The sequence below is a fragment of the Vidua macroura genome, chromosome 2 (genome assembly GCF_024509145.1).
Source record: "Vidua macroura isolate BioBank_ID:100142 chromosome 2, ASM2450914v1, whole genome shotgun sequence".
Lineage (NCBI taxonomy): Eukaryota > Metazoa > Chordata > Aves > Passeriformes > Viduidae > Vidua > Vidua macroura.
The window spans coordinates 39067979-39094291 of record NC_071572.1 but is presented as its reverse complement, the minus strand read 5'-3'; the positions used below and the strand labels follow the sequence as shown (position 1 = coordinate 39094291).

Genomic DNA, 26313 nt, shown 5'->3' with positions numbered 1-26313 from the left:
CCCATCCTTGGGTTTTATAATGGCTTTATGCTTGAGCAGCTATTGCCCCAGTCCTATCCTTCCCTTACTTATGTGATGCTTTGTGTTTTTTTAGTAATTGCAGTGTCAGTATATTCTGGCTTTGGTGGAAGACAGTCTGTTGGTTCAGTGAATTAAACCTGGTTTGGTGTGGTGATGACAAATAAACAAAACCGCAAACAAATGTGTGCCCATGCACATTTTGTTACTGATATTTACTGCTTCTTTGGTTCTTAAATAATTATGATTAATGTAATTGACAAAGTGATAGTCATTTTTTTCATTAATGTGTCTGTTTATAATTTAATGTTGGTTTTTGAGTGTGAGAAATTTTAATTTAATGCTGTTTTATAGCTTTCTTCTTGTGGGAAAATAACTTCAGTTTACTAACAACACGTAGATGCTTCCACTTTTTTGAAGTGGACTTGATGGTTTGCTCTGCATCTTCCAATGTAGTTTAGGGAGTCTTTATAAACTCTCTGGAGGTCTTCAAAACAATCTTTATCAAACGTTTGATGATGACTATTTCTATGGAGACAGTAACACTTGTCTAAATATCAGCAATTGCAGCTATTTGGCAGGAAGTAAATTAGTAACCTTGTGAGGACAGTGGAGAGGATTTTTAAGTCCACTGGCCAGCTGAGAAAAGGGCACTGAGGGTCAGAATGGCATTATCCATGTTAGAATTTGGTTAGGACAGTGGGCTTTTAACAGTCTTGTTTTTATCCAGAATGTTGCTTATTCAATGTCTTTGTCTGTTTATAATGTTTGAGAAATGACTCTTTTTCAATGTAGTTATTAGAGAAGATAATTCTAGAGTCACTTACCTTCCTGACTGTCAACACCAGTGTTCCTTATGTTTAAATAATCAGTAAATTCAGGGTCACATGAGCTTGGACAGTCATCATGCGTTTTAATTTGGTTTCTGAATGTACAGTATAAATATAATTATAGTCACCTAACTTTGAAAGCATTTTAGAGTGTCTGGAAAAATACCAGACAGATTTTTTTCAACACACAGGCATACAATAAATACCCTTTGACTGCAAGCTCAATGTAACATCTCAGTAACACAGTGCTAATTTTTCATTACCCATTCACTTCTAAATATATTTTCATGTTTTGATTATTAATTTGGCCTCCCCTTTGAAAAACACAAGGTATGGTGTTGCAAAGTTCACTTAGTGATCAAGCTATATATTTGTGTTCTCTATTAATTTGCAAAGCTTCACGTGCAGCTTTAGGACAGGAGAAATAGTATGGCTGTATTAAGAGTATGCCTTGTGTCCATGCATACTCTTCATTTGCTCTAACATTGGAATTTTTGAACTGTTTGTTATTGAACTTGTTTTCCCTAATGAACTTTCAGTTTGGTACAGAAAATTTTGTATTTGCTATAAACTTGGGTCCTTGGTAATGTGAGGTATTGCTTTGACTAGAATGATGCTCCTCTCGTTTTTCCCTCTCATCATTGTCCTGTTTTATTCTCCGTGAGTCCCTGGTTTTAATTTAGACTAATGTATATTTTTTGTTAAACATCTCATTGAATATTTTCTGCCAAGCTGAAAGCTTTTTCCAGACCAAAAGCCAAATGGCCTAGAAAATTAAGTTCTGCTAACTTTCTTTGCTGAATTCAGTACAGTAATTCCAAGTACTTTCCCCCCTTCAAAACAAAAATATGTAGCTTGAATCCTAATTTTCAAAAAAGTAAAGAGCTAATATGGTCCAAGAGTAAATAGTACTTGATTGTGTTTTGAAACAAAGTAGTTAATAGGTTTGGCTAGTTGTGGCTCAAATGTATTCTTTAATCAATAAGATGAAGTACTTACCAATCGATAAGCAAGGACACTTTCTTACCTTGCTAGCATATTCAGGCTGGCTTTGTGCAACACTGGCATATTACATTTTAAACTAAGTTTGAATTAATGATTAAGCAAATGCTGCTTTTACATCAGGCAAAATCTTGTGTGGTCATGCAACTGGTAGAACTATTTTGTATTGCATGAAAAATGAAATGATCTTCCTGAGGCTGGATGATCGGGAAGACTAAGATTACACTTGGGTTTGCCATTTCCTTTGTGCATACCTGATTTCTTCTCTTTATCTTCCCGTAATCAGCAGCTATATCCATTGCCAGGATCTAATTGAACTTAATGAAGAAAGAGGTTCTGCTGTTAAGCTTCTGCATTTTCTGCTCTTTGTGCTGCTCTCGGTGCTAAAAAGAGATGAGTTAACATAAACCTGAGTAGGCTGTTTAACCTTCTTTCTCTTCTGGAAATGTAGATGCAATAACATTTGCAGCTGAAAAGGCTCATTCGCAGTTTCTAATGTTTAAGGATGCAAATGAAGCATTTTGTCTTCTCTGTCGCCTGGAGGTGTTAAGCAAGGAAACAGAAAGAGGTTTCTAGGATTAGTTCCACAGATTTCTTTTGTCATGTAAAAATCAAGGGTGGTTTCAATGCCATGAAGTGAAGAAAAGCAATACGGAAACCATCCAGGGAAAATTCTTAAGTTTAGTTTGTTTCTCCCTAAATTTTCTGGGCATTCCTTACTACTGATATAGGTGACTACTCAAAACTCTTTCTAGCATACCAGGGCTAAGTTCCTGTGCCTCGGGGGGTGTCTGTGTAGTGTTTCATATATGATGATGTAATTAATCACTTACAGTGGCATGTCATGCAAACTCCTGTATGTTCAAATTTTATAGTCTGTATGTGAGAAATGCTTTTGAACTCAGTTAATTGAATATTGCTTTTAGGTTCTGAACAAACATAATATATAGATCATCTAAATCCTTAAATAGTTTCAAAGTGAAATTACCAAGTAAGACTTCAGGTTGCTGATCAGATCCAAAGTGAAAACGTGTAAGTATAGAGCCACAGAGGTAGTACTTGTTCTCAGTGTCTTGTGCTTTGAGCCCTTGGAAAAAGCTGACTACCTCTTTTCACTTGGAAAGGTATGACTGGAAGCTATGTCTTCCACTTAGAAGTTACAATATACACTATGAACTTTTAGTAAAGGAGAGTTTTTAATTTCAAAATGCAGAATTACATAAATGTAAGCACACTTACCATTTGTGCGTATAATCTGTGATAATAATAGTTCACAACTTAGATGTTGTTAAGGTCGTTGTCTACAGATCAGTCTGGTTCTTAGTTTTGACTTTGTAAATTTACCACTTCTGTGGAATTAGAGGAGGTGACTTTAAAGTTTATTTTAAAAACGATTTTCCATGCAGCATTAGTGCTTAAGGTGGTGCTGACCATTTGGAGTTATTCTGGCCACTCCCTGGTGTTTTTGCAGAAGGTTGTGTACCTTTTCTGTAGTGTACACCTTTTTTGAACACTGGAGTTTAGTTGCTTTAGATTGTTTATACTGGCTTGGCAACTGTGCCTTTTGTTTAAGCTGAGCTTTAGAGTGGTCTAACAAATGAAGTCCTCTCTTTCCACATCCAGTATTTGAATATACATATACTACATTTAAAAAAACATAATTATGCCTATCTCTCTATATATTATATATAGCTATATGCTGTCCCTGCATTCTTTTCCTAGCCTGCTTTAAAGAAGGCATGTTTGGGACCTGGATAAGACTTATTTTCATTTGGCCCTGCAGAAGTTTGTCTGGCCCTACTGGTAATTGATTAATGAATTTTCATGCCTCTGCATATTTAAAAATATGGAGACAGGCATTAACAGATTCATACCAGGGTTAAATAAATCAGTTAATATTTCTTAGAATGATAGTTTAAAGGGAGTATATAAACACGTTTCTTTCCCCGTGGTAAAGGTTAAACATGGAAACTGGCATCGATTAGCTTATTTTCAAGTAAATGAGTGTATTCTAGTTTTCTTTCTTTTTTTTTTTGGGTATTGCTGCCCATTGATTTTCTTCTTTTCTTAAGGTGTGGTTGGAAAATGCTTTAGTGTTCTTTAAATTCAGTTTTAATAAGTAAGACAAACTTCTTGCAGCTGTGTTCAATTTTAGGTAAAGTCTTTTTTTTCCTGCTAGCTTTTTCTTTGCAAAGGTAACACTTCAAATGTATGACTTTCTCTTACAGTACGTACTCCGGTTTGAGACAGTGAGTACAGATTTTTAAGGTGGCACAGTATAGTGTCACAGGTAGTGGCATACCTTGTCTGGGGATTTCTGACTTCTACATTGCAGTGTGTTTTGGAGCCAAGTAACAGTTCTGATTTTGAAGGAGAATTTGGAAGAAGCCATGAGGTCTGACAGGCTGGTCAGCACAGTTCCTTATTACCACCTTCCTCTGCAAGTTGCCTCAGGCACTGTTACTATTCCAACTGCCAATTTATATGTTGTCTTTGAGGCTACTTCTTGTCACAGTGTACCTGCCTTGTGCTTCGGCAGCTCAAGGTGATTGTAGTAATCCATCTCCTTCCAAAAACCTCTTACAATACACAAGACAAACCTCTGCAGAAATAACTCCAATAGTCAAAGGCAGGTGTAGTCAGAGAGCAGTAGGATGCTACAGCCCTTCCCTCTTGCATATCTATGCTTTTGCTTACATCACATACCGTCTTCACTCGGCCATAAGCCTGTACAGAAGGCTTTAATTTACTTCAGCATGGCTCATTTTGTAAAAATATTTGTTCTAATGAAGGATGCTACTTATATGTGTTGTCTTTTCTCTCATGTGTGTTTGTGTAAATGTGTGTGCATTGTAAAGATACTTTGTCTTCAGAAGTTCTGCTTATTTCATTGTAAACAAGATTGGAAGAAACTTTTCTTCACTGAAGTGCTGAAGAGTTACTGCTCTTGGTGATCCATGACAATACCTAGGCTTTTTACTGATTCAGGCCCTTTGCAGCTTAAAAATGAACAGCAGAGGATGAAATTTTCTATTTTTTGGTACTGAATTTGCAGGTTGATGCCCGCACAAATCATTGGCCACTCCTGCGTATGCTCTTAATTCTGAGCCTTCAAGACAGCAGCAACAGGGCCCAAACATTTGAGCTGATAGGTCATTTCTGTGCATCTAGCAGAAAGCTTCAGCATGTTTTTTCCTGTCCACCACATTGTATTGTAGAGCATTTTACCAGTTCAGTATTTCCTAAATTATTGAATGCATGCTTCTTATTATATATTCTTATAGTAGATTTCCTTGAGGAATTCCTTCCCAATGTTGAATGGACAGTTCCTGAATTCTGAAATGTTTTATGTACCTGCCTTTTCCAGCTGATGTCAGTGTGTTGTGTTGGTGGTAGTGTTTGTGGGTTTCCCCCCTGCTTTTTCCTTGGTAGTACTCCTGAATCTTATCTGTCTTTGGATGTTTCATCTGGATTTTTCTGTTCTGCTTGGTTTTTCCCTTGGTTGTTTGTACCTCTGTTGAACCTTCCTTTTGCTGCCAGCTCAACTTTTCAGCCCTGCATTTAGCTCATGTGACTTAGAGGCTTTTTAGCCCAGGTGTCTATTCCAGTCATCTTTGAGGTGTGCTGCTTATCTGCTCTGCTTTGTATGTGTCTGCAGGCAGCTGCATGTTCAGGTTTGTGTCTTTCTGGTGATCTATGAACTGTACGTGGGAGGTTGAATTTGTTGATGACCCCAATTTTTCTGGAACGCTGTGGATACCTGACTACTTGTGCCTATTCCCTTCTCCCTTGGGCCTGCCTCCTTGACTGGTTGTGTAGCAAGAGGGAATACAATGATGAAAGAAGTAATCAGCTGCATGTAAGGATTTCATGGAAGCCTTTTCTAGTTTCTCCTGTGAAGAAAACTTGAGGGTTAAAACAGAACTCCTTTGAAAACCAGACCTATGATAAAGTTTCTACAGAAGTTCTTGTCTGTGGACCCTCCTTCATAATCTTACCACACTTACTGAAGAATTTATTTGCGAGTAACTTGTGCTGCCCACACTACCTGATTTTGCTGTTACCTCACTGCCACAGAATCTTGTTTCTGTTTCTCTTCTGCCCTTAAGTTGTTGGAATACTTGAAACCAATATCAGAGTTGTTTTTAGCAGTGGCTTTGATGCTTCAAACTTCAACCATTCTGTGACTCAAACAGTGTTCCTCAGAGAAGCAGCATGTTTGATTTTTAAAACAAACCTTAAAACAGTAATGCAGATTTGACAAGAGGAGCAGGTCAGTATGGCAGCATGCAGCCACCCTCTGGAGCACTTCAGAATTTGAGGATGTGCCATCCTCCCAAAGAAAGTTCCTGTTCCCAGTTTCATGCACCAACAGCTTGTGGTCCTTCCTTTAGTGTCCATTAAGCTTCTCTGTTTAGCTCATTTTGTCTCATTAAAGTGATGGAAGACATTTCTTACACAAAAAAATAGCCATTGTCTACCGTGTTGATCAGCTAAGTCAGCTGAGGAGTGTTTAAGCGTGCCTTTAGAGAAGGGGGATAGATAGGATTGTGGGCAGGCATGTGTAGGAGGGGAAGGAGAGAAGATGAGGGAAGAGGAACTTGGTCAGTTGCCTGAGTCACTTGAGGGCTGTTACTATCTTCCCTAGGTGTCCCCTTGAGTTGAAAATGTCATATGTAAGTCTGAATTTGAGAACCTATGATTCAATGGCAGCATGCAATAGATTGTTTGGGTTCTCCTGTAAGTTTCATGAACTTGTTTAAAACCAGCTCTGTGTTTACATAGAAAAGTTTATTTTCAATAAAGCAGAACAGCTACAAATGCTTCTCAGATTGCTCTAGCCTTTCATCCATTTCTTCCTCAGAGATGGGAAATACTTCCTTAAAACTAGTCATTTCAGGTACTAGGGAATGAATATGCACAAAGCCTGCATTATTGTCACTGCTTTTGTGTGCTAAGATAACAATGGGGCTCTTGCACCTGGAAGCAGCTGGGCACTTGGAGTATGTTTTCCCACATCAGCATGCTGTGAGTGGAGAAATCCCCTCATCAAATGATCCTGAAAGAGAAAACACAAGATTCTTGATAGGACTGTTTTTGTACATGGCATATCTCCTTATTGGTTGAAGCTGCTCCTCTTAAGGTGATACTACATGCAGATTCAAGTGTCTTGGCTTAAATGAAGACACCAAAATCTGTGTTTAATTGTTCATAACTACCATAGTAAAAGACAGAGAATAAGTTTTAGTATCACTTGTTTTGTCTAAAGCTGAGATGGAACTGTTCAATCATTTCCTGTAGCTCCAGGAGGCCTGGCAGTGAGTTGGCTGCTTTGCCACATATTCATAAGCCCACAGAAGAGTATATGTTGCCAAGTATATGTGTGTAAAAGTTGCTTATGCAGTTTTCCCTCCTTCATGCTTTCTATCTTTAGTTCTGCTTAGGCTGTCACTGAGACTTAATCCTCTACTGACTGTATTAATACAGTAATTGTGAATATCTACATTCATAATTTCCAGGAGGAGGTACAAAGGAAACTCCCCTTCTAGACTGTCTCTTCAATTACTGCAGGTCCACAGGAGTTTGTCACATGGGCAGGTCATTTCCAGATGTTGAGGGTAGGATGACTTACACTAACATAGGTCGGTTTGGCCCACTCTGTTCCCAGAGCAGCCAGATGTTTGACAGACTGTGACTGTGATGGTCACAAAATCAATCATGAATTTCTCAAAAGTATTTTCCAAATCTTGCTTTTGCTTGTTGTACTTTGACATTGTGTTTAGTTTTTGCTATATTAGCTGCATTCTCTGAGGGCAGACTAAGGCTTTTGTCTGGCTTAAAAAGAGCCAACCACCAAACCAAAAGAGAGGGAGAATAAACTGCTCACGGTTCTTATGGCATGACTGTCAGACCTGTTGTTACTGCTTTCAAAAATAGTGGGCTGTTGGGTAAAACTCTTCAATATCTGCTACTTAAGACAACTAAAAATTAACTTTATTGTTTGAATTTATTATGAACTTGTTCCTCTATAAAATATTCCTTATTATTTGCCTGTACCTTTGATAGTTCAAAGTAGAGCAGTGATACACAGATATCACAGGTATGTTTCTAAACAAAGTGCTGGTGCATGTTTATGGTGAAACTTTGGATGTATTTTCTGCAGCCAGATAATTAGTCTTCAAGGCTGAAATATGCTGCTGGATGTGTGGAGGAGTAACAAAAGTTTGGGAAGAACTTGTTTGATATGCAGTGTGTAAGCTTGTGTATGTACCGCAGAGGTTTTGGTACTTGCTGCCACACTGACAAATCTGCGTGTGAACAAACTGGTAAATCTTTGTGGGAGTTGAAGATGTTGCCACTGCATTCTTTTTTATGGTCTGTTTTTGGCATTTTCAGTATTGGGCAGTAGACTTTTGAATGGATTGTTTAATACATTTATGTGAGTGTGGGCAATGAAGAAGCTGGGGCACTTTTCTGGTGATGAGCAGAGGAGCTTTGGCAGAGGGCTTGAGCAAGTATCTTTGAGTGATGGGGTAGTAAATTACTGTAGCAAGACTTCCAAGACTTTATTTAGTAGTGCCTTAAGCTAACAAAGTCTTTTTTTTATGTGCTTAACTGAAGTTAGTTGCGAGTCATGTCAGAGAATGCACACCTTTCCTGTGTAAGAGATCGTTAGACACACTGCCTGGAAACCAGCAGAACCTCTTAGGTTTGTTAACTTATTTTTAATTTATGGATGTTGTAGAATCACATGTTTTTAGGTGTCCTTTGATATCATATTGAGTTAAACTATTTAGTTTCAGATTGTTGATGGGGAAATAATTGGCTGTGGTGACTGCCCCAGCTGACTGATGCTATCCGGGAATAGCTGGTTGTACTGTGCTGCTGCTTGTTCACCATGGAAGAGCTGATCTGTGTAAGGTACAAAGGTTTGAAGCAATTAAATCCAAAAGCTGCATATGTAGACAAGCGCAGTTTGTAAATTCTGACCTATGAAAAGTATACATTAAAAAAAGACAAAGATATAGGTTGCAGCAGGTGGTATTTGCATTAGAGTAATGTGAATCTGCTGCACATCATCTGGTACTTAATTTTTAGTAAGTAGTATGGGCTGTATCCATGTGGAATATTACAGCTCTACAGGATTAATGTAAGAAACATATTGGATGCAGAGATTAATTTCTTGAAATGGCCTGCAGTGTTCCTTCTCAGGTGGTTCATGAATCTTTCCTGAATGGTACTGTTCTCTTCTTATCCAGCTATCTGGACAGGAGCAGGGAATGAACTGGGCACTATGGAAGTCCATGCCACAAATCAGTGAGATGAGACAGTAGGTCAAGCATGATGTCCTCTATGGCATTTAGCTGGAAAGATGCATGCTTGCTGATGCCATCAACGTAATTTTTATCCTTCCCTGTGACCTCCAGTTTGAATGAAGATTTTTCATTTTCTGTCAGAACTGAGGAGAGAAGAGAAATACTATGAGAGCATGGAAGTAGACTGCAAGCTACAAGTCTGGGAATGTCTATTATGGCAGCAAAAGTTTTGAACCCACTATCTTGACCTCTGGAGATCTCATGTTTTTGATAGCAAACTCTGAGAAGAAAGTGAGGAGAGGAAGCAATACATGGTGAAATTTGAAATAGTGTTGGTCAGGATGCAAATGCCAGTATTGTGGCAGAAACTGTGGAAATAAGGTGTTTCCAGGTTAGAAGTGATACAAGTCGGACAGTGTCATCTCTGCTTGTCAAGTATGTAAGTGATCCTTTTCCACAAGGTTTTTTGAGACTAGGTTACAGTCTGATGAGAGAACTCTGCCCTGCCTCTAGGTGTACGCAGGTACCTATTTCTGCCATTATTAAGAGAGAAGTATGAGTTTTCAGGTTCTTTCTGAAACAGTCAGCCAAACTTTGTATCACTGTGGTTTCATGCATCAACTCCTTGCTTTGTTTTCCTTCTCCTTTAAAAAGTGAATTTCTTCAAGTACCAAAGGATCTGAGCAGTACATAATTATGGATCTGCACCCTTGTTCTGGTCTTCCCGTATCTTCCTTCTTTGTATTACAGTCTTCCCAACTTTCTAACACAGCTATTAATCAAGTTGTTAATTCCTGAGTTGCTAAGCTAAGAAGCCCAATGCTGTAGAGAAGAGGTGGGCAGAGATAAACCCCCCAGATGGTTCATTGTGAGTCAAAGCTAACAATCCTTTGTAGTAGAACTGATGCTCTGCGTTTGGTTTGGGTGTCCTTGCACTGAGCTTCCTCGTGTGTCTGTAATGCTCACCTGATCTTTTCTGGATGATCTCTAGCACCCTGTTAGCTAGGATGGTATGAAATAATCTACACAGAGCTGCTGCTGCTACGCTGGTCCTGCTGGAAGCTGCTGACAGTGCAAACACTGACTCCCCGAGTATGTTGAGATCCCTTGGCTCTTATAAGATCACAAATAGGAAGATGTTTCCCAATTTAAACATATTTTTCCTATGTTCTGGGATTGGCTCATGTAGTACCATCACATAAATATGCAAAGCTTCAACAAGTGACTTTTTATCATTAATGATGGTAACTATATGGTTTGTGTAGCATAAGTATGTGTCAGAAAGACAAAATACTAAGGCATAAATTATGATATAAGAAACTGCTGTTTGCCATTTTGTTAGTATTGGTATTAAGTTAGTTGCCCATTGGCTAGAAACAAGTTGTTTTTAGACATTTTAAAGATAGCTTAGAACTGAGGAGAAGAAAATAATTGTAACTTGGAAAAATTGTGCAAGGCTTGATTTTTAAAAAAAAATTAATTTTTTTTTCATCCTTACCCCTCTTTCATCTTCTCTTTCCCTGTCCAGTACAAAAGATATAAAGTCACCTGAAACACATGTGTACTTGCTATTGCATCAGTAACTTTCAGGGAACAGTTCTGATAGAATTGTCTTTAACTTAATGTAGTACTGACCTGAAGAAGTTTGAAAAAATGCCTCTATCTGAATAACCTCACTGAAGCCTATTGTTGGTACAGAGAAAAAGGAGGAAGAAACTTGCAGTTCAATGTTTTACCTACATATTGATGTTGAAGTATTAAAACATTTTATGTTAACCTCTTTCCACATTATTAGAGAAGAATTGCCTGAAAGAATCAGGAAATGTTATTTCACTTATTGCTTTATTTTCAAGGTCTTATATATGTTAAGTTAAAGACTGCATTTTCATTGTGATGTTTCATTGAGGTTTGGTTTTAGGAATGCCTACTGAATAGAATTTTAAACTGTTATCATTTGGCAAGTGCATCTTTGTAAATCACTTTTGGTTATTTCAATGGTGAATTAACAAGTGTCTGTTTTCTGAAGGGATATTTTTAACTTTCAGTCTGGAGTACTTCCACTTGCAGCTATTTTTCTCTGGCCTGGCTTTTGATTTATACAAATGCTAATTATAGGGCTTTGAATCTGTGTGTATACATAGTTTCACAAGGTCATACACATTTTTAATGAACTGTCTGAAATATTTATATATTGCGCTGTTGTTATGTAAAGAGATCACTGCCTTATAAGTCTTGTTGCATTAGTCAGCTCAAAAAGAGAAAAAAGTTAATAGTAATATCTTTGTATGGAAAAGCTGATTTTTATTTTTGTCTCCTAAAGTTTTGTCTTCATTGTCTTTGCAGGCATCAGAAGGTGTCACCTTCATTGGACCTGACACACATGCTATTCAAGCTATGGGAGACAAGATTGAAAGCAAATTGTTAGCCAAGAATGCAAAGGTCAACACGATCCCTGGCTTTGATGGAGTAGTTAAGGTGAGAAATCATTTAATTACTGTCTGCCCACTGTAGGAACAGTGTCTAAATCAAAGTACACCTATTGAAGGTCTGATGCAGAATCTAATTATAACTTCATCTTCTTTTTCAGTAAAATGTAATTAAAAATGAAGTACAGATTTTTACTAACAAGAGAACTTTGGAGAAGAGGAGAAAGTCCTTGATAATAAATGATGTATTAGGAGTTCTTCAGTGGAGTTTCTAAAAATACTTTGCTTTAAATTTAACATGAAGGCAGGTAGATGTGTAAAATGTCAGGTGTGAATTTGACTTATTTGCACATCTTTACATTTCTCAGGTCTTCTTGTTGGCCAAGATCTTGACAGCTCTGAGTTAAGTGAAGTTTGTTAAACTGTGAAGTTTCCATTTTATGGTCTGGTCTGATGGTGCATATTTCCATGTGTTGCAAAATTCAGGAGGAGGATGGGATGGGGAGGAATTTGACGGCTCTTTATCAGAATCTACAGCTAATTCTCTTTGTGTGGTTTTAGAAGGACTGTCTTCCAACAGTTTCATAAAAAAACCTTATTTCTTTATAGTCTATAAGATTAAATAAGGTATATCTTAATTTTTGTTTATTTTCTGTGATAGTGATTGTGTTGGACTCCTACAAGCTTTCCTCTGTCTTAATATATTGTCTATGTTAATGTAGTTAAGCTTTTCTCTTCTAAAACCTTCATTGGATAAAACTAAAACTTGTTATGTTATAAAATGTTGACCTCCTGGGTTGAAAATTTTTATGCTTTACATGTTAAATCAGATTTTTTTCAAATGAAGTTTGAGTAAAATTTGAAGTTGCATGGAAAAGAGTGTAGTAGCTAAGCTGGATTTTAAACTCTGTTAAGAGACAAATCACCCCCCAAAACCCGACTAAAAGTGAAAGGTAAATAGAGTACAAAGGGGCTCAGGCTCCGCAAAATGACCTGGTCCAGTGAGGCTGCCTGGAGGACTTGACTAGTGAGAGGGAATGATAAAATCACAAAATAGCTGAGGTCAAAATGCCCAAGAGAGTTTTTCAGTACTTTGTGATGGAAATGCATGATGTTTGTAATGGCTGGTAGCAGAATAATGCTGCAACAGGTAAAAGTGCAAAGACTCCTTTTTCTTCTGGAGGATTCCATATGAGTTTTGGACTGGCATTCATGGCCATGCTGAAGTCTGGGAGTGGCAAATTGGCAAGTTTCAGGTTTTTGTTGTATGTTCTAGCAGTCCGTTGTGTATGTGGTCCTTTAGCACTCGTAAGATTTAACAGCAGCCAAGCTATTGGGCATAACATTCTCTGTTCTGATATCCTGTATGTTCTTCTAGGAATCTTGAAAATAATTTCCAGAAAAGCATCTAGCTAGGATATAACTTTTGAATGAATTTTTGAACTTTTCAATAACTTTTGAACTCAAATGAATGAATCATTTGAACACCACAAAGCGTTCTCTAATGCAGAATTAAATACTCAAAATGCTGGTTTTCTCATTGTATCAAGTTAAATTATGTAAGGGTCTGTTATTCTGCTAATAAAAAAACCAAATCTGACAAAGTACGATAATGGTTAATGAACAGACCTATAACCAGTGCAGCTAAGCTGCTTTCCTGTATGCGCTTGTTTTGTAGACCTTGAGTTGCACTGTTTTTGACAATTATCTGAAGTTCCTGATACAAAAAGGAAACCTAAGTGGTGTGGTTGGCAATGGGCTATATGCAACAATACCCTTAAAACCAAATGAACTGGAATGTAGGCCTGAGTTGACAACTCCAGTCCTCTGCTATTGAATGGAACTATATGGTAGTTGCTTAATCCCGAAGTGTCCGTGTCATACCAGTTTCACATACCTGATTATCTGAAGAGTGTTGATGAAAAAGAGTACATATCTAAAAAAAAAACCCAAACCCAAACCTGCAATGTGCCCACCAAATAAGAAAAAAGAAAGTCCACAGACATTACCACATTGCAGTCTCCATCAAAAAGTGGAGTTGCAAATTTTAGGCTAACCAGTGCTTTGATTACCAATTACAGGAAATAAAGCTTCTGATAATTGATAGTGTCATTCTTGCTATGGATCTAAATATGTGCCTGTGTTTGTTCTCTGATTTCCTTCCTGTGACAATGTCTTTTGCTCAAATGAATACTCAAATAATTAGGTCATACAGGATGCCTGATCTTTGGTTAGAGCTTGATATACTACTTTGCAAATTCAGACTAAGATAGGAAGGGTAAAGCTACATGATACCAGCTCTAATCAGAACAGCAACACGCAAGGAACTGGAGACTGGTCAGGATGTCTGCCATTCTGTGGGAGACCTATTTTAGTCACAGTTATAAAGCTTTCAAAATCATTGAGGGCTCTTTTTCCTAAGAAATAAAAAATTTAAAGGTCGTAGGAAGGAGCTGAGTGTCTGCTTGATGCTTAGGGTGGTTAGAGGTGGCTTCAACTTTAAAGTGGACTTCAGTAAAGCTAGAGGAAAACTACATTTATGCCTCTGACGATGCTAGAAATTAAGACAGATCCGTTGCATGTATTCTTTGTGGATGAATAGTTAAAGCAAACACAGAGCAACAACTTCTAGTACTTCATTATTCAACTCAGGACTGCACTGAAAATCTTTGTTACTAGAAGAGTTGTCTTTATCCTTGTTAAATAGTGCTGCAGATACTTAGGTCCTTCACGAATAAAGGATATTTTTCCTCTGTTATGTTGCTTAATACTTACACATAGGAGACACTGCTAAGGTTTTGTAATAACATCTTGGAGAAGTTGCATGCAGAAAAATTCCCAGTGAGTAGTAATTAAATTGAAAAGAAAAGAAAGAAGCCCTTCAACAGTATACTTAAAGCTGGAAGGATTGAAGAGGAGGATGCTTGGCATCAGACACAGCTAACTGTTGTACTGGCAAATGCTCTAGCAAATATGAAACTGAGAGTGGAAAGATGGAATGGAGAGAGCAGTTTGACAAAGTGATTTTCTTCTCATCCCTGGTTCAGTTTCTCAATTGGCTGGGACAATTGAGAAATCCAGTTTGAACATATAAGGAACTGGAGTCTTGTGCTGTCAGCTAGAGAGCCAACAAAAGCATTAAAAAGTAATCAATTTCAAAATGTGTAATTAGAATTAGTTTTATAAAACCCAGTTGGGAGATGTAGTCGTAAACAGTTTTACTCAAAAGAATTAGCATTAATCCATGTGAGCAATGGCTATACTAAAGTTAGGGCTGAGATGATGTATAGACTGTAAACAACTAAAGGAGAGTAAGAGACTAGAAAATGGAGGCTTAGTAATGAGCATAAGAACATGCTGTGGTGAAAAACTGGCAAAGGAATGGCAAGGAATGTATTGTTTCACCATATACAGCCAGTTTGATTTTATGGCTGGTAGAACACAGCTGGATGTAGACACAGAAGAATAATGTCTGTGTCTACTTAGTTTCACTGATGTCAGTAAACACATTAGAGGTCTTCAGCAAGGCTCTGAATTTACTGTAGTTAAGTTTTGGGTAGCTGTTTTAGATGCATTTTTGCACTGAGATATTGACATTAGGATTGACTGATCACTGTTGGAGAAGTTGTTAGAGACTGGATATGAACTGGAGGTTCTTGAAGGTTAACACCCTCAGCCATGAAACCATCATGCAGTTCTTAATAATTAATACAATGTTTCACAGTTCTAGGAGTTAATTAATCTGTTTTACCCTGGCATTCCCCTACATCAAGACAGTTTTGTTTTTCTGTCTCCACCTGCTGGTACCTGGTTGAGAGGCATGTACATGGAAGTAGGAGGTTAGGAATTCTTATGCTAAAGGAGTATTTTATGTCTCTTTAACTTAATGGAATCACCTATTTGTGAAAACACTGTGACATAATTTTATAACTCTTAGGACTTTTATTAACTTCTACCATTACTTGAACATTTTTATTTGTACAATAAAAGGTGGTGCTAAAATTATATATTTCTTTACAGTTTCCAGTTTATTTTGGGGAAATAGTAGTGTAGCTAATGTGCTTTTGGAAGAAATAGCAGTAAATCATTGAGGACTTTTGCTTTTAAAAAATAATTTAGTGTTTTTAGTACCAGTGTGGTTTTGTATATTTTGCACATATGGACATGTGTGTTAGGCAGTATAATAACATTTGCTTTTTTGCCCCTCTTGTGCAAATATTGTGTATCTGTCATAAGTTTTATGTACCAAAAAGCTAAAATAACTGTCCTAACTTTTCTCGATTACTCAAACTGCTTCTGTATTTATGTAATCAGCAAGTGAAATTCACGATATTTTAAACGTATATTCAATAAACCTTCTTATGGAAAAAAATCGAAAGACTTACCAGAGATTGCAATATGTAAATTTCTTGGGTTTTTGTTAGTTTTCCTCTTTAAATCACAGCATATTTTTGTTTTCTGGTTCAGAAATGCTCTTTGAAAGCGAAAATTGGAGTATGCATGGATTTTAATTTTTTTTCTCATATCTTAGAGTTTGGGTTCTAATATGCTAGAACTGTAAAAGAAACAGATGTTGACACAGTCTAAATTAATAACTGTGCTGGGCAGATGACTAAAGTCTTTTCAAGCCAGAACTAAGACAATTAGTGCTGCAGATACCAGTCAGTTGTTACTTAAAGTTGTTGTATGCATGTGTAAAACTTCAGTGGCGGTGAAAAGTTCCTCTATAATGATTTGCAGCTTGTCTTCCTGTGGACTACACTGTATCAGCTAGCCACTTGTTTGCAGGTAACTAAGTGAAAAAAGATTACCCTGTTTGCTTCCCCCCCCCTTAATTCTATTTTGCAAATATGTGGGGGAATTTGCAAGAGAAAAGAAATGTAAAAGTTTCCTTCTCAACTATAATCGTGGTTCTTCATCAGTCATCACTCTTCCTGCATTTTGTTCAAGAGGCTCTAATTGTCTGCATTTGGCAGGTTTAACACTTCCTGACAGAGAGGCTATTAAGGGGAAGTATTCTCGCATAACTGTCACAGGCAGGAACAAAGAACCTTCAAACTCAATGTGTGGAAACCACTAACATTCTTAAATGACCCTTTTCATGCATTTTATCCCTTTAAGCTAAAATTTGGAGGGTGCAGGGTCATGGAAAGCAGCAAGGTGTAATAAAACAGTAAACTCTTGAGGTTTTTTTTTGGGGGGGGGTGTGAGGGGCAGTTTTTTTTTTTTTTTGGCTAGATTTATCTCTTGAGTTAAAAACAATTGTTATTTGGAAAAATCTCATTAACAGATGTGACTGGAGTAAAAAGACTTAAAACTGATGTTGCTTTCAGGACTGCTTTGAACTTAACAAGCACCGATTTGTGGAGCAGACTAGCTAATGAAAGGAAATTAAATTTTCTGACAACTTCCCCTGCCAGCCCTCTTATTCTTCATGGGGCTGTTACTAGGTACTGAAGACTTTTAAAGAGGATTTTGTTTTATTATCGGACATAAATGAACCAGGTATGAACATTTCTTATGTATTTTTTTTTAAAGTTCTGACCTGGGTACTTTTAAAATGGATTGCCTTGAAAGCTTTAAAAATATCAGGTTTCAGTTTAATGTTCATAAGTTAGCCCCCATAGTTTCAGACACACTTAGCAGCTGGTGGTTTCCAGACATTACTGCCTTCTATACAAATTTTTTAATGTATGTCATGGGATAGTATAAATATTAGCAAATTTGGATGGAATTTTCAAGCTTAACAGGTACGACTGTAATTTAACCCTTTTTCTTTCTAATTTTGTATAATGGAAATATACTGCTATCAGTAGAAATAACAAGAATTAACTACTGCAGGAGAAGTGATTTGGTTATTGAAATGTAAGTAATTCAAGTATTCTGGTTTTTATTCTCTGAGTTTCCCAGGACTTTTCTCTGTACCAGGCTACAGTAGTATGAGACAGCTGATGCAATAGGTGGCATCAACAAAAGGATTTGTAAAGTTGGCTTATGCAGCTCTTAAATGAAAACAATTATGGGAATCTTCCCCTTTCAGATACAGTTTAAAATGATGCATTTAAGGTTTATTTTGTCTTCAGAATGCAGAACTTTCAAAACTGAAGTGCTTGTGTTCTTTCTTGAGTAAACAAAACTCATTTGTCTTTGAAGAAGTTCTACAAGGTTTTTTTTCCTGAACTTGAATTACTCGCAAACAATAGAGAATCAACTCCCCCTACTGACGGCAGTCAGGAAAACACAAGGAATACCTGTGAAGACAGAAACAAGCTGGTAGTGGACAAACTTTAACGATCTGATTTATGGTCCATTATTGATTGTAAACTTCTAAATTCTAGCATTAAATTCCTACAACTGCAGAAAATAATTTTGCGATCCTGGTTGTGTTTCCTGTCAGCTGATTCCTCATTGCTTTGAGTTTCTCAGTGCACTAATGATGAGGTAGAATTTACATTCCACTTATGGTATTAATTTTACATTCCTCTGGCTGAAAAGGGTCAGGAGGTTGTAAAATCAAACATTAAATGAATCGGAGGAGACAGTAGTGCAATATATGACTGCCCTCAGGACATAGTGCAATGGCTGATGGGATTAACGTTGGGTCTCATTTCCTGCTTTTACAGGATGCAGATGAAGCTGTCAGAATTGCAAGGGAAATTGGTAAGTTCTTAAATTAGCTATGGTGGGATTTGTGTGCCTCTCAGCAGACATGGTTGACTAAATTGAATGTGTAATAAGTAATCCCTATAGAACAAATAATGTTTTAATAGTTTTTAAGTTCCCTGTTGCCCATGGGGTGGAGGAATCTAGGCATTAACGCCCTGTCTCTTAAATCATCACATTTGAGCTTTTCAAACTGGACTTTACAGAACAAGTGCAGCCATGATTTGTGGAATGAATATAATATGCGGTAATGAGTACCTCACTAAAGGAGTTACCTGAAAGTATATCTGCAATTGGACATGATAGTCAAAAGTTAGACGTGGTATGCTTCTCTTTATGTGCAGACTGATACCAGTGATATTATGGTCTTCATTCTTCATCACTGTGTGGACTGCAGCTAGCTTGAATATGATCCAGAGCACCAGCCTTCTGTGCTTACTGGAATAAAGTCACTATTCAGCTTCTGAGTATCTTACAGAATGGTGAAAAGAGCAACCAGCAAATGAGTCTGGGACTAATTTTGATGAAGGTTAAGTGTAATATGTGTTTAATGAGTTTTGGCTTTTATTTACTAAAGCTTGATATTAGTGAAAATGCTAAACCATATGCTTGAAATAACACATGTTTTTAAATGCTTCTAGAAGAAGAATCTAATGCATTAAGATATAGGATTTTTCTTGGGATTTTTCTTTAATTTTCCCTTTGAGACTGCAACCATGAGAAGCTATTAAGGTTTATCACAGGTAGATAAACAGCTTTTCACCTGTGTCAAGAGCTATTGCTGTGCCTTTATGTGCCAGATAGAAAGTGGGAGTTGCACTGCTACAGATAACTTCTAAGCAGTGTAAGATCTTTCCGCTTTCAGTTTAAGTTGGGGCTTTTAGCCTGCACTGGTTAACTGCCCTGAAACCCAGCCTAGGCTTGTCTGACTTTTAGGCTGATACAATTGAAGTCAGCCTTTCTGTGAGTAGTCAGGCTTTGTGTCCTGTTGTGAAATCCAGTGATAACTGATCACTGTCATGGGAGCCTCACCAAAAGAAAGAGTCTATTAACAAACTGGAACATTCAGAAGAGAATGGTAAATAAAATTTGGTTTAGTCCTGCATAAAGACATAGTAATGTGACATTATTTCAGTTCACTTTCTCTTCAATAATCTTTCTTGTTCTTGTGTTTTAAAGATTTCCTGCAGGTATTTTCTTAAACAGTTTTGATGAATGTAAGTTAGAAGGCATGCAGTGGCTTTCTAGACACCCTTTAAAATACATTCTTTTTTAATTTTCTTCTGAGTTCTTCTGGTGTTCTGTTGACTGGTTCCTGTCTTTGATATTAGTAGCACTTTGGAGGTCATTATATCAAGGCAGTCTTAAATCTGTGATAATAAAGTCAATTACAGACAGCTGGGTGGTGCTTTATTTAGATGGAAAATTCTTAAACTGTTTTGATACAAGAAGGGTTTGTACTACGATGCCATGTAGTGAAAGAAAAATATCCCTTCTAGATTTTTCCCTACTCATGGTTTGACAAGTTGCTCACTCTGTGGTTAATCTTCTGTCTAATTGTAACCACAGACCAGAATTAAACATAGTGTTTTTAATTTCAAAGGATCTAAGATAGAATGAAATTATAGTCTCTTGTGTGTATATATATAATGTATTTGTCCTTGTATATAAAACACTTGATATGCAGTGAAATACTTTCAGATTGTTTCTAATTTCACTAATCTAGTGTTTCAGTCTTCTAAGAAAGCTTAAGTAATTCTTTAAAAAAATGTCTGTGGGTCAGCACTGAAAACAGTAGAACTGTGTGTGATGCTCTCTTGCTGCCTGTGTTTTTTCTGCTTTTCCTGTTGTGTTTTGGCCAAAGAGCCAGTAGTAGTGGACCATGGCACCTCAGGGTTGAGAACACAGCCTTTACCTGTTTCAGTGACTATTATCTATGGATACACATTTTCTAGGTGTGGGAGTGAAACCTTCTTTTTGCCCCTGATTTGAGATGTTTTCCTGTATTTTATAGAGAATGTGACAGGGAAACTAGGTTAAATCAGAAATTGGAAGAAGGTCAGGCACAAATTGCTGTATTGGCTCCTTTCTACTGTCTCCTCTATTTGTTCGTGTGGGCTGTTGTGCTCTTCTGATCCTTTCTGAATTACATTGGCCCTTTTCCCATGCTGCTTTTAGGTCTGTTTGTAGGATTGTACATGAAGAAGTGTTGGCTTCTTAATTCTGAAGCATCAGTGAAACTCCAGTAAGTTTGACTTCTCTATTTGAAAGGATTGAGCAGTTATGAAGTGCAGTCAGTTAAAACAAAATGAAAGTCTGTACAAAACTGAAGAGATGAACAAGATGTTTTTTTGTCATGTTTCATTTGATGTGGGTTTAGTTAGTGCTAGCATTTAATAATGGATATTGAAAAGAATCTTGTATCGCCACATGCAACATTGCTCAAACTGATATTGCACAATATGTTCTGTGATCTAGTACCTGCAACTTTATAAAAATGGTTAAATGACATCTAAAAACTGTGGTGGCAAAGGGTGGGAGCGAACAGTTGTGGAACATCAGAAGTTTACTCCTTTTATCATTCAGATTCTCAGAACAGTATCTGTCCTGGAAACAAAGCAGTTCTAATTTATGAGTACCTATTTAGCAGCAAAAGTAGGTGCAGTGATTTTCAAGTCTGACTGCTTTTTGCTTTCTTGCCTCCTAAGATCTTTAACTCCATCCTTAAGAGGTGTCACAAGATTGGAAAACTATAAAACAAGAGTAGTTTTTAATCTCACGTGCAATTTTAATTTCACATAAAGTGGCATCTAATTTGAGGGAGGGATTGAAAACATCTACTCAAAAATGTGTCTGCTTTGTGAGTCTTTCATTGCTTTTGTTGTGGGTAGTTACAAATGGTGTTAGAAATTGTTTGCATGCCTCTCCCTTCCCACAACTAATCCAACCAATCAATGTGAACATACTTTAGCAATTTTGATTGCTACAAAAGTGGAGAGTGTTGAGTAATGCATTCTGATCCTGGTATCCTATACCCAATATGTATGCAAAACTTAAATTTTACAAGGCCTTCCTTTCAATCTTGGTATTGGCTAAAGAGCTGCTCTATAGCTTAGTTCAGCTTAGGTCCCCAAGAGCGAGCAGTGTGTAACCTTATGTTTGAGCAAAAGCTCCAGTACCCTGGCTAATTTACGTGCTAACATGTAGAGGTCTGTTGCAATTTTTCCTTCTCAACCAGAAAAGCTGTATGTGTTTTTTCAAAACAGACCTTACTTAATTTTTTTTAAAACCTATTTTGTTTTTACTTGCATAGTGGCTCTTAGGAGTCTTTAACTGCCTTGCCTACAAGCATGGCTGACATATAATCACTATATATAAAAGGTGGGAGGGAGTGGAAGCAAAGTGGTGCTACACTTGGTGAATGATACTAGTGACCCATGTATACTGATAACTTAACCTTGTGAGTTGTGATAGATGAATTACATTTTGAAGCATACAAAGACTTAACAAGGCTCATTTTCGATATGCCTGTTTTGCTTTGGAAAGTAAAGAACAGTAAATTAGGACTAGATTCTGCTTACAGAATTAAAATCAGCAAACCATTCAAAAGACTGGTATTGTTAGACTGAAATTGGTAGCATAATTAATGATGATTTTTTCAAGTACATGTAACACTGAATAACATAGATTAAGTGATGGAAATTGCCTTAGTGCCTTTGCCATAGTAAGGCTTAAAACAATGCTTGTTTTAAAATTTCACTCCTGCAGCTTTTTGGGTTGGACAGGGTCTCCAGATGGTGATAGTATTGCCAGAGATTCACTGGTGTTGCCCAGTAAAATTTCATTTCTTGCATGGAAGTTATACAAGATGTACTTTTAGCTTTATTTCAAGATATTCAGTGACTTGTGTAGGAGCCTGGCAGCTGCCAGGGATCTGGAGATGCACCTACAGCATCAATAAAATGCTCTTGTCTAGGTGTTGCATATACTGCATTTAATGAAAATTCAACTTCACTGTTGCTGCATGTAATCTAGAATTATTTTGACTTTACCCTTTAATATCTGGGATTGTAGAAGCCTGGATCAGGGTCATTGTTACTCTGTGTCTTATTCTGTATCCTTCTATGGGCAGTATTCAATATTTCATAAGAAAACCTAAGAGAGACTCTAGAAAGGTTATTTGCATGTCTCTGTTTGGTTTTAACCTTATATGTTGTAACAAGAGACTACTTTAGACTCCAGGGCATGGAGATTTATAGCCTTTTGGTAATCCATGCCTATAGGAGTTTGGTTTGTGCTTTATGTATGCTTAACTATGACCTCTCTACAGCTTTCAGCCACGTGAATGCTTTACAGCCTGGGGTTTCACAGTCTAATAATGTGTTAAGTTGGAAACTATTTTATTGATTTTTTTTTTCCTGTCTCTTTGTTAATTTAATGTTCTTGTGTATTGTTGCTGCTTTTCTGCCTTCCAATCAACACTACTGTTTCTTATGCTTGTCTCATGCCTTTTTTTTTTTTTTTTTTTGCTATCCATTTCAGACTTTTTAAGAAAACCAAGGTTTTCCAGATCTTGCTGGTTTTAATTTTCTTCTCCTGAACCTTCTTTCAGTTAGATCACTATGAGGAGGAGGTGGGAATATTGTATTGCTGTCACTTGACACAGCAAGAGTAGATCTACATTCCAGAAAGAAACTGTAAATATCAATAACACATATGACAGTAGTCTGGACCACTTCTAGGAACCATATTCAAATGTCTCTTTCTGTCCCTAGATCAAAGCTTTTTATAGAATATATCTTCAGTTCTCAAGGACTGATAGATGCTTCTTGGCAGATAATATCAGCTGGTCTCATATTTGCCTAATGTTGTGATTTTCATTAAACATCCTGGAGACCAAAGGCATTAAGAATTTTCTGCTATCCTAGAACTGTCAAAAGCCTTTTAATCAGATCCTCGATTTTTAGTTTTCTGCATGTTCACGTAGAGAAGGGTGAAGTTCTCTGGTATGACAGAATTGTTTCAGGAAGTTGTTTTGAATGAAATGATTTGTATTAAAAGATAAACAATCATTACTAAATCTGCATTTAAACTGTGTTCTTTGTTACTGTAATTTTCTAGCTTTCAGAAAAGGAAGATCCTGCCTCATATACTTATTACAGTATCTTGCTCTATGAGTAAGATATTGCCGGTTATGTATAATGCTGACAGATTTATGCTCCTTGTTGTTTTTTTTTTTTTTTTTTTTTTACTACATGTTGGTTTGGTAAGAATACTTTTTTTTAATTGTGAACAAAAGTAATCTGTGTTCTGATACTATTACATTTTATCTAAGCAGCACATTTTATCTTGAGCTGCTCTATTATTATTTAAAATGTGCTGTACTAGAGGTGTTGATATTATGCATATTTGTTTACTTAATCTTTAGACTTAATTTATTAATATCTACTAATTTTTGTTTTTAATTAAAAATATTATTTAAGCAGCAACAAAGGGAAAAAATTGTTCCTAAAGAAATGTGAGCTTAAGAAGGTCAAATGCCTTATTCATAAATCACTTCATTATTTGGGAATAATTCATTCAGTGTTTTTTTTGGTATAAATGAATTGGGGAAGACAGCCTTTCTTGGCTGTAGAAATTACTGCACTGACAGCTAAGTTCTGAAAAGAAAAAATTCTCCTCTGTTCTCCCTGCAAACAAAGTGTTTTAATAAACGAAGTTATTGTCTACTGGCTTTATTGGACATGTGGTCAGTTGTCATGTTCCTCTGACCAACTGAACAAAGTTTGAACTTCTGTCTAATTGTTCCCCGCTGTTAGGCTACCCTGTCATGATCAAGGCCTCAGCAGGTGGTGGTGGGAAAGGCATGAGAATCGCTTGGGATGATGAAGAGACCAGGTGAGATGCTGTCCAAAAGCTTGCCTTGATGAATGCTGCAGTTACTGAAGTCCCATTAAGCCATTGTAAGCTGACAGTTGAGCAGATATGAAATGTTAGACAGAGAAATTGGATATTATTTGGTTTTCTCCCTTTAGCATAGTGAGAAATATACTTTGGAAGTTTACAAGTGCCTATTTCTAATTAATTATTGCATAAATCTTACAGAACATCATCCATTAATTTAGGTAAAAAACCAACATTTACAACTACTGTTAGTCCAATGTCAGACTGTAAATAACATTTTGCTGTATGCCTTTCAGAATGCTGATTTATTAATTCTCTGTGTTAGGTAGAATATTTATTGGCTCTGATTCACAAACATTAATGTATGCCATTAGTTCTGTTAAAGTTGATGAGACTGATAATTCATATGTGGGAGCACATACGGTGTTACCAGAATGTGCTCTAATAAATTGCATACTTCTGTGTTTAAAGTATTTGTATCAGCAAGCTATTGTACTTTTGTCTGTTTTGAAACAACACGTGTTTCAACACAGAGATGTTTTTATGTCTCCTGTTGGTTGTCTGAATCCTGAACATTGCATGATGTTTTGTTATTGACTTGGAATTTTAAAATCCATTCTCTGCTGATCTTCTGGCAGCGAGGGAGCCTGATCAGAACTCCATGTGCTACTGATCTTATAGAAAAAAGTATTTTCTGATTTTTCTAAACTTGTAATGAAAAGCCTATTTGATCCAAAATAACCTGAATGTTTTCCTTTCTGCATGGAGGGAGCAGCACATGTGCTGGAGTAAACTCGAAGTACAACTGAAATTTTCATTAGTTTAATTTAGCCACCTGCTAGACTTCCCTGTCATTTTTCTGTCCCCTGTTAAATTTTTGTTTGTCAAAACCTAAATTGGGATGAAAGAATAATGAATGTCTAGCAGTTAAATTTTAGATTTAAAGAAAACATACCATTCTCTGTGTAGTCCATTTGTATTCAAATCTAAATAGGAAAATAATGTTCTGTGCATTAGAATGAAGATCTAGAATAACCTTCTTTTTTAAAAGGATACTTTGTTCCTACTGCTTTAGAATCCAAAATTACTACGTTGATCTTGTGCAGGCAGCAGTTCATCTGTTGGACTTGAAAGGAAGGTGTTCATTTCTTGTTTAATTCAGAAAGGAGCAAAGGAGCTTGATTAAAGTAACTGTTTTAAAGTAAAAGTGGATCTAAAATCATGATTGCTAACTTATTTTGGAGAAAGGCTGTGGTTATGGAAACCACAGCTAGTGCCCAACCACCTTCTGGGTGAAAAATCTTCTTGTTTGAAACATATTTTGGATTTTCAGGCTTGTTGAAAATTTTTCTTGTTTCAACTGGCTATGTGTATAATAAGAAGCCTAAAATGAATACGTAGCATAATGTAGAAATAGCCACTGGAAGTAGAAAAGACTGATCTGAGGAACTTAATTGCTACTGCAACAGAATTATTCTCTGTGGTAACTTACTGCTTCATCTTTCACATCCCTTAAATATGCCAAATGATGACAATTGTTTTAGATCCTCTGTAATTATTATGTTATTCCAGCTATAGCTAAGATTTCTATTAATTTTCAGCTAGTATTTCTTAAAGAAATACTGGTACAGTTTTGTCAATGTTACAGTTTGTTTTTTGAAATAGCTGTTCACGTGCCTATCACTGCGGAAAGCTTAAGTGTTGACCCCCTCTCTGGGTAGGGCTGCTGTTGTGTTTTTTAAGATCTGAATCCCTCCCAGTTCTCACTTCTATTGCTTTTTTCCAAATTTTGGTCAAGTTCTAGAGTTGAATTTTGTGTATATTTCAAGCCACTGACCCACTGAAATTAAAATAGTCCTGTGTTCACTCTAATGTAATCCCTAGCTACTTTTCTTGGTTTGGAGAAGTATAATTTAGCAGAAGTATAATTTAGAAATTTATGATTTCTTGACCTAATAGATGCCTACTTGAAATTTTATGGAAAATGAAGGACAGATTTCAGAAAAGCAGTTTATCTTTAGTTCAGGGTGGTAGATTTTTTTGCAGCCTGAGAAAGTTCTGCTGTGATCTGTAATTAAAAGTATTTTTAACGTAGTCACTGATCATCCCAGCTCTGGTTTTGTATATTAAGAGCCTCTGCGCTTGCACCCCAGC

At 36.7% G+C, this 26313-nt stretch overlaps 1 protein-coding gene across 3 annotated transcripts in view; it reads left to right on the top strand.

Moving 5' to 3' along the window:
* PCCA (propionyl-CoA carboxylase subunit alpha) overlaps nucleotides 1-26313 on the top strand; it is a 272572-nt gene that overhangs the window by 65307 nt on the left and 180952 nt on the right. For 2 of the 3 annotated variants that reach the window (XR_008441592.1, XM_054004588.1), the window contains exons 7-9: nucleotides 11510-11641; nucleotides 18216-18252; nucleotides 24075-24153. Coding sequence is in view for 2 of the 3 variants with exons in the window: in XM_054004588.1 (XP_053860563.1) it covers nucleotides 11510-11641; nucleotides 18216-18252; nucleotides 24075-24153 (248 nt within the window). In the remaining variant the exon portion in view is untranslated. Of the gene's footprint in view, nucleotides 1-11509; nucleotides 11642-18215; nucleotides 18253-24074; nucleotides 24154-26313 lie in introns of those variants that run through there. The other variant, XM_054004591.1, reaches the window with a different exon arrangement.